We start from the raw sequence: 13066 nt of genomic DNA, 5'->3' as shown, positions 1-13066 counted from the left end.
CAGAATACAGGGGGCTCAGGTGAACTCAACTCTCATTTGCATGGGGTAGGATGGGTAAGAGCAATGTCCCCATGCAGGCTTTGTTATGGGATTGGTTAAGAAGGGGCCTAGGGCTTTGTTCAAGTTGCCACAACTCAGAGCAGAAGTGGGTTATTTGATCTGGGCACTATTTAAGTGCTTTTTCAGCTCTCCCCTCTTTTTCAGATCATGTTTAGAGGAAATGAAACTTGGAAGGTGCTTTCTCTGTCAGTACAGGCAGCTAGGCATATAGGAGTCATCTGGGCTGGGACTGCCTAGGGTAGCAATGACCTCTCATTCTCTGCCCAAGGCAATGAAAGAAAAATACCAAGCAATACACCAGCTCTGCAAAGTCTAGGCTGTGAGGTTGATTTGTTATTGCTTTTGAGAGGGTAGTTTTTAGTAATAATGAGGAAAGGGAGCACAATGCTAGCGGTGTCTTTGCAAAGACATTTTCTTACTCTCTGCCCTTATAAATTAAAGAGCTGAGCTAATCCAGCCTACACATGGAAGGACAGTTTGTCCTTTTCAGGAAGCCTACAGCTCCCTACTTCTGGCTCGTGTCTAAGAGTGATGCAGGGATTTGATTTCTACACTGCTTCTTCCTCCTTCTGGCCTCTGTGACCTCCCACGTGTTATATCTGACTCTCTGCTGATTTAGGGAAATACTTGCACTTTCCCAACTGGAACTGATTGGTCTTCCTTGAGTGTTCTAACTCAGGCATGCGACAGAGAACCAGCAGATGAAAGCAAACAGCAGAGTGATGTGCCCCTGCAGAAGGCAGGTCCCATTTTAGGTGGACAGTGTTACCCCTTGCTCTCTGTGCTGGTAGAAGAAGGATAAAAGGAGGACGAGGCATTCAGCTGCTCAGATTTCAGCAGTTGTGGAGGATGGGGTACCTGGGTGAGGGAACACGCAGGCACCAGATCCCAACACAGCTTATGACTCAGCTCTGGGAACAGCAGTACTGTGCTGGAGCTGAGCACAGATTGGTGCCCCAGTTCTTTGGAAATCATCATCCATGGTCAAAAATCTCTTGACAGAATGTAAGCACATTCCTCTTCAGCATTTATTTTTATGCTGACCGTTAGGCTCTCTGCATTAGTCACTTCCAGTTAGCTTATTGCTCCACTTTGTTACTGCTTGTGCTAAGCACGCATAAGGAACTAGAGGCACTGTTTTGCTGCAGGTCTTGCAGTGAGGAAACCTTCCCATGAATAAGAATTCTTCCACTTCTCCAAACTCAGTGTGTAGCTGTTATACAACCGTTTATCTATTGCATGAGCCGCAAGAGAACTCCTGGGGTGTGGGATCCATTTTGAGATTATGAGGAGTAAATTCAGGCATTTAGATACACAGATGGCACTTAAAAGCTTACAAACACTCAGGACTGTTAGCGTTGCCTCAGGGAGCCCAGGGCATGTACAGGAATACAATCACCAGTTATAGTCAGATTATCCTGAGTTGGAAGGAACTCACTCCTCACTCAGTACTGGTCAGGCTAAGAGTTAAACCATATATCGAAGACTGCTGTTCAAACACTACTTGTTCTTCTTCAGCTCAGGACTGTGATCACTGCTCCTGGCAGCCCGTTCCAAGCCCTCCTCACTCTAATGCAGAACCTTTTCCTAAACACCCAGCCTGATTCTCCCCTGATGTATTTCCATGCCTTCCCTCGGGTTCTGTTGATATCACCAAAATTATCCTCACCTGTCCCTGATGAGAAATCTGCTGGCCACCATGCTTCCCCCAGTATTCTCTGGGCTGAACAAACCAAACGGCTTCAGCTGCTCCTCATACATATTGACCTCTACACCCTTTACCATCTATGCTGCCTTTCTCTGGACATTACTCTAGTAATGAGAGAAATCATAGAATCATATATCACAGAATCACAGAATGGTTTTCATTGGAAGGGACCCTTTAAGATCATCTAGTTCCAATCCCCCTGCTATAGTCAGGGATACCTCTCACTAGTCCAGGTTGCTCACAGCCTCATGCAGCCTGGCCTTGAATTCTTCTAGCAAGAGGGCATCCACAACCTCTCTGGGCAAACTGTTCCAATGTCTCACTACCCTCACAGTAAAGAATTTCTTTCTAATATCTAGTCTAAATCACCTCCCAACGCTTTTCTTGATGCAGCCCAGGATATAGTATCTTTCTGGGCTGCAAGAGCACACTGATGGTTCATGCTGATACTTTCAACAACTGACACCACCAAATCCTTCTCCTTAGGGCTACTCTCAAGCCGTTCTCCACTCAACCTGTATCTGTGCTTGAATTACCCCAACCTAGCAGTAGGATGGGACTCAGATGCATATAAACAGAGACACAGGGCCATCTCAGGTTTCCTTGGCCATGTAGGATAAGAATATTCTGAGTTGGAAAGGACCTGCAAGGACCTGAATTCTAGCTCTATCCAGGACAACTGAAGTTAAATCATGTATCTAAAGAGTGTTGTCCAAGCTCTTCTTGAATACTGACAAAATTGGAGCTATGACCACTTCCCTCAGGCTACAAAGAGGTCTTTCTTCAGACTCCTCCAAGCTGAAGATAAGTAGTAGTACAGTCAGCAGTTTCTCTGAAACCTCTCCTCTGACCAACACCAGGGGGCAGAGGCATCTCAAATAAGTGAGCAGCTGAGCCCCATCTACCCTAGGATGACACCTCCAGACCTCTTTTCCCTCTTGATTCTGCAGGTTCAGCGTCCTCAGACTTGGCAGAACTCCGCCTGGTCAGTGACCATGGCCGCTGTGCTGGGCGAGTGGAGGTGCTCCACAACGGGATATGGGGGACGGTGTGTGGTGACAACTGGGATGCCCATGATGGCCAGGTTGTGTGCCGGCAGCTAAGCTGTGGAACGGTGCTGTCGGTGTCACGAGGGGCTCGGCATGGAGAAGGAACAGGACCAATCTGGTTGGATGATGTCAACTGCACAGGGACAGAAGCCGCCCTTTCTGAATGCCAGGCCAAGCCGTGGGGACATCACAATTGTGTCCACATGGAGGATGCCAGCGTGGAATGCTCAGGTAGACACAACCAGCCTGTTGTATGGGACCTCCATGCCATGCCTGTCCCCCTTCCTGCTGTACCTCATTGCACACAAGTGGCCCACAACCATTCCTCTTGTGTTGTCTACAGAATCCCACATCTCCAAGATCGGTCGGCTCCAGCTGCTCGATGGCCCCAGTCGCTGTGCAGGAAGAGTGGAGGTCCTCCATGACCAAAGATGGGGCACCATCTGTGATGATGGCTGGGACCTCGCTGATGCTAATGTGGTGTGCCGGCAACTGGGCTGCGGAACAGCAGTGCTGGCCACTAAAGCGGCTCACTACGGGAGAGGCCAAGATACTATCTGGCTGGATGAGGTGAACTGCACTGGTACGGAGGAATCCATCTTCGACTGCAAGGCAAGTGCATGGGGAGTCAACAACTGCTACCATGGAGAGGATGCTGGAGTGCTATGTTCAGGTAACTATCACTCAGATCTAAAGATTAAACGACAGCATACAGAATATTTCACAGATATCACAGAGTTTTGTGAGGGATCTTGTAAATGCTCAACAGCACTGAGCATGTTCTCAGAGAGCTCATTACAGTGTCACTTTTTGGTGCTGCATGCAGGCAAGTTACCATGGAATGTCTTCTATCTCTGCTGCCTCTCACTGTTGCTGACTTGCAAGACAAGTGAGCTGTCTGGGATTCCCCAGATTCAAATGGGCATTTGCAGTCACACACATGGATTACCACGCACCTACACATATTTGTCTTGGGGACAACTAACCTATACCATGCAAAGATTTCTGCAGGTGTTCATAGAATTTTAGAATGGTTTGGTCTGGAAAGGACCTTCCAACATCTAGTCCAACATCTCTGTCACGGGCAGGGAGAATTTTCAGGTTGCTTGAAGTCCTGTCTAATTTAACTTTGATCACTTTCAATGATGGTTTATCCACATCATCACTGGGCATCCTGTTCTTCTGTCACACCTTCCTCACAGCGAAGAATTTCTTGCTTATATCTAATTGAAGTCTGCCCTGTTTTGGTTTAAAGCTGTTACCTCTTCTCCTCTCATAGCACGCACTGTAAATGGTATTATTTCTTCTTTCTTACAAGCCATCCTTAAATATTGAATTCCCATGTCTGTCTCAACCATTTTCTGTGCCATAAAAGGTGTTAAAGAAGTTTTTAGTGCAAGCTCACCACGCACAGAGGATGCACAACTCCATCAAACAGTCATGTCTCTCTCTTTTCATTTACAGATTCAGGGATTTCTATTTCAATGGAGCTTCGCCTGGTCAACGGTTCAACTCGCTGCAGAGGCAGGGTTGAGGTCTTTCACAACAACACTTGGGCAGCTTTGTGTGACGATGGCTGGGGGATGGCTGAGGCTCAAGTGGTGTGTAGGCAGCTGGGCTGTGGTGAAGCACTGTTGGCTCCTGTTGGGTCTCATTTTGGTCAAGGATCCGGACAGATGTGGCCAGGCAATATAAATTGCACAGGCTCAGAAAGCGCCCTCTTTACATGCAAGACAGGCCAATGGAGCAACAGCACATGTCATCCTTGGACATCAGCTGGTGTGGTGTGTTCAGGTAACCACCTTGCGAGTGACATGGGAGAAACGATGCTTGGTTCATCACCTTAATTCTCTGCCTCTGCAGCACATAATATGCCATCTGTGGCTTCCTTATTGCCGAGGGACACCTGTGGGTTGGAGATACTCTTGCTGTTTCCCTTGGCATGGTTGCAATGGGAAGTTTCAGGTTCCATATTCTTGCCCCTCTGCCAGAAGGTGCTGGGCTCCACTGGTCTCAGGCATCTTTTCCATGGTTAGGAAATGAGCCTAATGTCCATAAGCCTGATGTCATTAAATGTAATGATCAGCTCCAGTGTCATGATAATCTTGCCATGCTGCGAAACCACTTGTGGATTGCAGGGTGCCAACTCTTCTCCCATTTTTTGCTCTTTCGTTTAATGCAGAGGGTGACCAGATCCGGCTGGTGAACTACAGGAGCCGCTGTGCTGGCAGGGTTGAAATCTTACACAACAAGCATTGGGGAACTGTGTGTGACAAGAACTGGGATTTGCTGGACGCCAATGTGGTGTGCAGACAGCTGGGCTGTGGGAGAGCACTGTCAGCCCCTGGACAGGCTCAGTTTGGCCAAGGGTCTGAAATCGTGTGGCTGGATGGTGTGAATTGCACAGGGTTTGAGTACTCACTATCTGCCTGCTTGGCCAAGCCATGGGGAATCACTAATTGTGACCACTGGGAAGATGCTGGCGTGGTATGCTCAGGTGAGTGCTGCTCCTCTTGCATTTCACTTCTGAAGGAAGTCAGGGAGCTTGCTAGAAGATGTGGGTACATGTGGTCCATGCCTCACAGAAAGCTGAGCTGGGACCTGGTTTCAGCATCAGTAGTCAGTGTGGTCACCCTAAACTTGTCCTGCAGCTGGTGAATGAAGAGGGTCCCTTCCTCCCACACCAAAGTGTTTATTTAGGAAGATGGGAGAAATTCCAGCAGACAACCTTCCCCGTGAACCTTTGAGACTGACCATGTCCAACAACAGGAAGAATAACACCGAGGGGGAAAGTCTGGTGCAAATAAACTCTCCAGTGAGCTTTTCATGGTGGGAGTGGGGATTAGAAACTCGCGTAGTGCAAGCGGTGGGAGCAGTATTGTGTTACAGAGAGAAACCCTCCTACTCTCCCCTCCTCCTTGCCTTTTAGTGACTGGAAGAGGAGCCAGAATCTTAAGTGTAAGCAGATAAGCATGGAAGGAATTATGTAGAAGGGATTTACGGAAGGAAATTTCCAGCATTTATAACACTCTTGGATATTTGCAGACTCGATCATCCCAGAGCCTGCTCATCTCCGACTGGTGAATGGCTCACATCGCTGTGCTGGCCAAGTTGAAGTGTTTCACGAGGAGATGTGGGGAGCTGTGTGTGACCATGGCTGGGATAAAAAGGATGCCGAGGTTGTGTGCCGTCAGCTGGGCTGTGGGACAGCACTGTCAGCCTCAGGTGAAGCACACTTGGATGCTGGATCTCTGCGCGTGTGGTTGGACAACGTGAGCTGCGACGGAACAGAAACATCTCTTACGAAATGCAGAGCGAGCCCATGGGGAAAGAGCAGCTGCAGCCGTGGAAAGCACGCTAGAGTTGTGTGCTCAGGTGGGTTTCACTGCATAGGACTGGGTTGGGATATACTAGCTGCTCCGATATGGCCAGGTCCTCTTCCACCATCCCACTGGATGGAAGATGGCTACTGTTGGAAGAAGATAATCTTCAAGGTCCCTTTCAACTCAAGCCATTCTCTGATTCTGTGATTCTCTGATTCTGTGATTCTATGATTTATCCAACTTTCTGCTGGAGCAAATATTCTCAGATCCTTCAACGAGTGTCTCCACAGTGCTGTGGATTCAGAGGCAATGTAACCACAACGCTCTGTGAAGCACTGCCAATGAAAATGAACATTCCTCATCTTTCTGCGCAGAAACTGAATGGATGTTCAGGGTTTGACTGAGTTGCTTCTCTGCTTGCAGGCTCAGTTGTTTCCAGTTTTGCTCCAATTCGACTTGTGGATGGCCCAGGTCGCTGTGCTGGGAGACTGGAAGTGTTTCACAATGGGCAATGGGGAACGGTGTGTGATGACAGCTGGGAGTTCTTGGATGCTGCAGTGGTGTGCCGGCAGCTGGACTGTGGGGCGGTAATATCAACTCCACCGAGGGCTTACTTTGGGCAAGGACAGGGACCCATGTGGCTGGATGACGTCAACTGCACAGGGACAGAAGCTGCCCTCTCTGAATGCAAGTTCAAGGGATGGGGTATCCACAACTGTTATCATCATGAAGTTGTCAGTGTGGTGTGCTCAGGTAAACATCACACAGCAGCAAGCATTCCTGAAGCTTGAATTGGTGATTCCATGTGGTTGTAAGGGCTTGTGATTCAAGAACAATTTGCAGCCAGAATGGAGACTTTTGAAATCAATCCCTCGTCATTCACCTTTGGATGGAGGACAGCACCTATACTCTGATAAAGCTCAAGAAAATTAAATGGCTATAGCCCATTTGTGCTGGCATCTCCACAATGAGATCTCTGGCATGCTTTTGACTGGTGTTATTTAGCACAAATCCTGGCAGCTTCTCATCATTCAAATAGCCTAAACTATATTGCCCAAGCCCATTCTGAACAAGCCTTGGTCACCAACTCCTCTTTTTTTTTTTTTTTCCCCACCTAATTGGTGTCACATCTAAAAGTCGTCCCTATCTCTCGCTGTCAGTGCATCCTTGACCCTCAAAGCTGTTCAGCCTCTTGTGCAAATGCATTTCTGGTAGCTCAAGGTTTCACAGAACAGAAGGTGTCCTCTTACATGTTTATTTTTTCTGATGTTGCAGGATCAGGCATTTCTGACTTAGCAGATCTCCGCCTTGTGAATGGCTCTGATAAATGCTCTGGAAGGCTTGAAGTTTTTCATGACCAGCGCTGGGGAACTGTTTGTGCTGACGGCTGGGACCTGGCTGAAGCTTATGTGGTTTGCAGGCAGCTGGGCTGTGGGGCAGCACGCTCTGCCTCAAGCTCTTCCAGATTTGGGGAAGGACCTCATCTGAACTGGGTTGATGCCGTGGAGTGCATAGGGATGGAGCGAGCCCTCTTTGAATGCAAAGTCAAGCTCTGGGGAGCCCAGAGCTGCAAGTCCAAGGGATATGCAAGTGTCGTGTGCTCTGAGGCTGTAGGTCAGTGTTGGTGAGTCAGGTATCAGCCCTCTCCTTGGGAGGTCATGCCTCTTGTCCCTGTAAATTCACCATTCAACTCTTCCTTATCTTGTCTGAACTGGGAGAAAACACAAGTAGTCCTGATGCTGCAGGGCTGTATGTCCAGGCAGCTACTCTGCTTGTGTTTTTCCAGTCACTATTCCTCAACCATGCTACTTACAGTTCCTGGGAAGTCCCTTCTCTTTACCACACTATTCCTTGCAATTACCTTCAGTAATTAATGTCTTTCTCCTCTTCTCCCATGCAGCACACTCGCTCTTGGCAAAAATGAAGCAGGGAAAGGGTGCATGTATTGCGGGCAGGCAGAGGGCTGCTTTTATGCAATAACTTTATCTGAGTGATTAGTGGCTCTCTGCATTGATCAGCTGTGTTTGCCTTTGCGTTACCTGCTGCAGTTTACTTTGGATAAAGATATGGCCCCGTCTGGCAAACTGGGACAGAAACTGTCCTCTTTGAGCACCATGTCAGGAATGCAGGATTTTCTGTGTTTCTATCAGGGTAGTACACTCAATAATACCCAGCCTTTCTCATTGGTAGATTCAGAAACAGGAGAGGGGAAGCATGAAAAAATAACAAGTGCCAGCTTGCACCTTGTACACGGACCCTCCATAAAGGGTGGTGGAGAATTAGCTGGAGTGAAGCTACCAGTGAAGCAGACACTTCATGTGGCATAAGCAGATTGTTTCACTACAGTCCTCACCTGTCTGCTGTGATTGACACTGACATCTCAGCATGCATGCTGAGAAGATGATGAACATTCTTTTCATGCTGCTAAGACTGTGTGTGCTGCTGGTGCATAAGGTGATGTGGATGTAGCACTCTCAAGCATCTCAGCACCTGTGTATCTACAGTCTAGAGACTCCAGATTTGATCTTTTCCCATAAAACATGACTTCAGTTTCAAATACGTGGCAAGGACTTGGCCAGTATGTAGGGCATGGGCAAAACACTCTTGATCTAAAGATTGTTCATGCGTGCACGTGTGGCATTAGCAAAAGCACAATGCAAGAAGTGCAGTACTTGCTAAATTGCAGGATGGAGAGATCCACAATGTTACTGGCAACCAGACAGGCAGGAATTTCTGTCCATGATCTATTCTCACACTGATTATATTTTCAGATGCAGACCTGCGGAGCCCAGAAGCCCTACGGCTGGTGAATGGCCCACACCGCTGCTCTGGACGGGTGGAGGTGTTTCACAGTCAGCAGTGGGGGACGGTGTGCCATGATGACTGGGATCTGAACGATGCCAATGTGGTGTGCCGGCAGCTGGACTGTGGGACGGCAGTGTCAGCTCCAAGGATGTCTTCATTTGGGCGAGGGTCTGGCCCCATCTGGCTAGAAGGGGTGAGATGTCTTGGGACAGAAGCTACCCTCACTGAATGCCCAGTCAAGCCTAAAGGACTCTATAGTTGCAGCCATTTGGAAGATGCTGGTGTTGTGTGTTCAGGTAATCATCACTGAGTGCCTTCTTTGCAGATGGATCAAGCCCCAACTTATAAGCTGAGGGTTGGGAACAGTATGAGGGCAAGCTGGCCTATAGTTCTTGTGTCCAGGACCTCTCAGACTGGTGGAAACTGTGTTAAAAAAGACAGCTACTGGACACATAGACAAATGTGGAGAATGGGTCATGGGCAGTAGGAAAAAGCAGCACCTTAAGACACACCTTAATATCTGAAGATGTCCAGGGGTGTTCAATTTTTCCTGGGGAAAAGCATCTGCAGTCTTCCTGGAGTGGTAGCAGGAGAGTAAAACAATGCTTCTTTGGTTGGCAGCAGATGCAGCACCTTCCTATCCTGGGTTAAGAACATGCAGAGTGACTTCTAGTGCTGCTAAATGCCAGGTCATGAGGACAAATATGGAAAGATGCATTGGAATATGCCAGCTACACACATTGTAGCTATTTAATACTTGTCTTGGTAGAGAAACCTCCATGGATAGATCAGTGTGATGGTCAGCAGTGAGGAAAGCACAAACAACAAATAGAAAAATGTCCTTTGCCATTTCCTGTAGTCCAAGAAGTACGTAACTATCAAGTAAACCTAGATCATGCAGCTTACTGTGGCAATACCCCCTAGACAGACTACAGGGATGTTCATCCTTCTCCAGCTCATTAGATTTTATGCCCTATGAGCATAACCTTTATAATGCCTATTCCTGCGTGTTTTTCAGGCTCAGGGACTTCCAATATTTCCACACTTCGGCTGGTGGATAGTTTGAGTGAGTGCGCTGGGAGGGTAGAGGTGTTTTACAACAATGAGTGGGGGACAGTCTGCGATGACAACTGGGACATGAATGACGCGGCGGTGGTGTGTCGGCAGCTGGGATGTGGGACTGCGCTGTCAGCCCCGGGATCGGCTCGATTCGGGTGGGGACACAGCCACATCTGGCTGGATGAAGTACACTGCACAGGGGAGGAAAATGATATCTCACAGTGCGCAGCTAAGACTTGGGGTGTCCACAATTGCCATCATGGAGAAGATGCTGGTGTGGTGTGCTCAGGTGAGACTTGGGGTCATCAAGAGGCAGGGCTTATAAGAAAGACTGAGAAAGACATTTTACCAGGGCTTGTAATGATGGGACAAGGGGCAATGGTTCTAAACTAATAGAGAGTAGATTTAGGTGGGATAAAAGGAAGAAATTTTGTTATGTTGAGGGTGGTGAGACACTGGAACAAGTTACCCAGTGAAGTTGTGGATGCCCCAACATTAGAAATGTCCAGTTGGGTTGGATTCAGCTTTGAGCAAATTGCTTCAGAGAAAGATGTCCCTGCAGGGGACTAGATGATGATTACAGGTCTCCTCTGAGCCAGAGCAATCTTATGGCTCTCTCCAGAGGGAATGCGGTGCATGGGGCAGGCTTAGGCATGCTCCTTTTGCAGACCTCTCCTATTTGCATCTCCGGCTCTTGAAACCCCCATGCAGCATCTCTCAGCCAAATTTCACACCAGGCAAAATTTGAGGTTTACTCCTGTGATTAATTGGCAGTGCCTAGCCCTTTCTGGGGGGGAAATCCTTTTGTCTTTAATGTTCTAGTGCAGGTGCTACCCTGCTGTTTATGTGGGATGCATGTGAATGAGATGGGATGGGACTGAAGGAGGTTTTCTGCAATCATCCATGCATGAATTTCCTTGGGGTGTCTGCAAATGCAGGAAACTTGAGCTCAGCTGATGTACGGCTGGTGAATGGTCCCAGCCGCTGCGCCGGGAGAGTGGAGGTCCTGCACAACGGGCAGTGGGGGACGGTGTGCGATGATGGCTGGGACCTGAACGATGCCAAGGTGGTGTGCAGGCAGTTGGGCTGTGGAACAGTGATGTCGGCCCCGGGCAGGGCTTACTTTGGGCAAGGCACTGGGTACATCTGGCTGGATGACGTGAGCTGCACTGGGATCGAGGATGCACTCCTGCGTTGCCAAGCCCGTCCATGGGGACAGAATAACTGCAACCACAGAGAAGATGCTGGTGTGGTCTGCTTAGGTAAGTCCTGCAACACATGGAATTACAGGGGCCAGCACTGTGTTCAAGGATCTTGGAGTTCATAGAAGGCTCTGCACTCCTGGAGGCAATGCGAGGGCCCTCTTGCTCTACTGCCAGGATTCACAGGACTGCTCCCTACAGGGGCAGGAGCTGCTCTGGATTTGAGCTAGCAGTGTGTGCTTGTAGCTCAGAAAGGCAGTTGTATCCTGGTCTGCATAACAAGAAGTGTGGTCAGCAGGGGGAGGGAAGGGATTGTCCCCCGCTACTATGCTCCTGTGAGACTACCTACAGTGCTGCACCCATGTCTGGAGTCCCCAGCACAAGAAGCACGTGGACCTGATAGAGTCTAGAGAAGATCACAAGGATGCTCAGAGGGCTAGTGCCTAGCCTACAACAAAAGAATTGACAGAATTGAGGTTGTTCAGCCTGGAGAAAGGCTCCATGGCAACCTCCATGCAGCCTACTAATACATAAAGGAGGCTTAGAAGACAAACTTTTTCTTCCAGGGCCTGCAGTGGCAGGACAAGTAGCAATGGATTTAAACTAAGAGGGGAGATTTAGATGGGATATAAGGAAGACATTCTTCATGATGGGAGTGGTGAGGCACTGGAACAGGTTGCCCAGAGAAGCTGTGGATGCCCTATCCCTGGAAATGTTTGAAGTCAGTTTGGATGGGGCTTTGAGCAACTTGTTCTAGTGAGATATGTTCCTGTTTATGGCAAGCATGTTGGATTACATGACATTTGAGGGTCCCCTCCAACCCCAAACATCCAGTGGCTCTACGATTCTATAATTCTATCACTATGAATCATGAGTCTACAATTCTTATGGTTCTATGATTCTCGTGGTTCTATGATTCTATGATTCTTATGGTTCTATGATTCTTGTGATTTTGTGGTTCTATGATTCTTCTGGTTCTACAGTTCTTGTGGTTCTATGATTCTATGATTCTCATGCTTCTGTGATTCTTGTGGTTTTGTGATTCTATGATTCTCATGCTTCTGTGATTCTTGTGGTTTTGTGGTTCTATGATTCTTATGGTTCTACAATTCTTACGGTTCTATGATTCTGTGATTCTTATGGTTCTATGACACTATGATCCCATGATTCTACAGTCCTATTATCCAATGATCATCACTATGCTGAATATCATGACTAACTCCAAACCTGGGTTGTAATTAACTCCAAGCCCAACATCTTTGCCCCTAAAGGATGGATTCATCTTAAAGGACAGGATCTATTATTCCAGCTGTGCAGCACATGATGCAGCCCAGAAATAGCTGCCTGGACTGTCCTACTGCAGTGTACATCCATGGAGTGAACTGCACAAGTTCACTTTTCCCTACATGAAAAGACAAAGGTGGAAATCATGGAGGTAGGGACAGGCATGAATTTCTCCAAGGGCTTATCCCGGATTGTATTTTCAGTGACAGACACCTCAAAAACCGACTCCCTGCGGCTAGTGAGTGGCCCCAACCGCTGCGCTGGGAGAGTGGAGGTTCTGCACGATGGACAGTGGGGCACGGTGTGCGACGACGGCTGGAACCTCCAGGCTGCCACTGTGGTGTGTCGACAGCTGAACTGCGGCAGGGCTGAGTCAGCCCCCAGTGGCGCTCGCTTTGGGCAAGGCACTGGGCTTATCTGGCTGGATGATGTGAACTGTGCTGGGACTGAGGATGCCCTTCACCAGTGCCGGGCCCGTCCGTGGGGACAGAATAACTGCAACCACAGAGAAGATGCTGGCGTGGTTTGCTCAGGTCAGTTGAGTTCTGCAAAACAGGGCATCACTGGGGTCAAGTT

General features: G+C 48.4%; 1 protein-coding gene across 7 annotated transcripts in view; it reads left to right on the top strand.

The window, feature by feature from the left end:
* LOC128091787 (deleted in malignant brain tumors 1 protein-like) overlaps positions 1-13066 on the top strand; it is a 38789-nt gene that overhangs the window by 17823 nt on the left and 7900 nt on the right. For 5 of the 7 annotated variants that reach the window (XM_052705097.1, XM_052705100.1, XM_052705099.1 and 2 more), the window contains exons 2-12: positions 2719-3048; positions 3161-3490; positions 4282-4611; positions 5000-5314; positions 5863-6192; positions 6564-6893; positions 7416-7754; positions 8912-9241; positions 9964-10293; positions 10943-11266; positions 12694-13023. In XM_052705097.1, the coding sequence (XP_052561057.1) occupies positions 2719-3048; positions 3161-3490; positions 4282-4611; positions 5000-5314; positions 5863-6192; positions 6564-6893; positions 7416-7754; positions 8912-9241; positions 9964-10293; positions 10943-11266; positions 12694-13023 (3618 nt within the window). The remainder of the gene's footprint in view (positions 1-2718; positions 3049-3160; positions 3491-4281; positions 4612-4999; positions 5315-5862; positions 6193-6563; positions 6894-7415; positions 7755-8911; positions 9242-9963; positions 10294-10942; positions 11267-12693; positions 13024-13066) is intronic. The other 2 variants (XM_052705103.1, XM_052705101.1) reach the window with 2 other exon arrangements.

This window comes from Tympanuchus pallidicinctus, unplaced genomic scaffold (assembly GCF_026119805.1).
Source record: "Tympanuchus pallidicinctus isolate F22 unplaced genomic scaffold, pur_lepc_1.0 scaffold52, whole genome shotgun sequence".
Classification (NCBI taxonomy): domain Eukaryota; kingdom Metazoa; phylum Chordata; class Aves; order Galliformes; family Phasianidae; genus Tympanuchus; species Tympanuchus pallidicinctus.
This window is presented reverse-complemented; position numbering and strand designations above follow the sequence as displayed.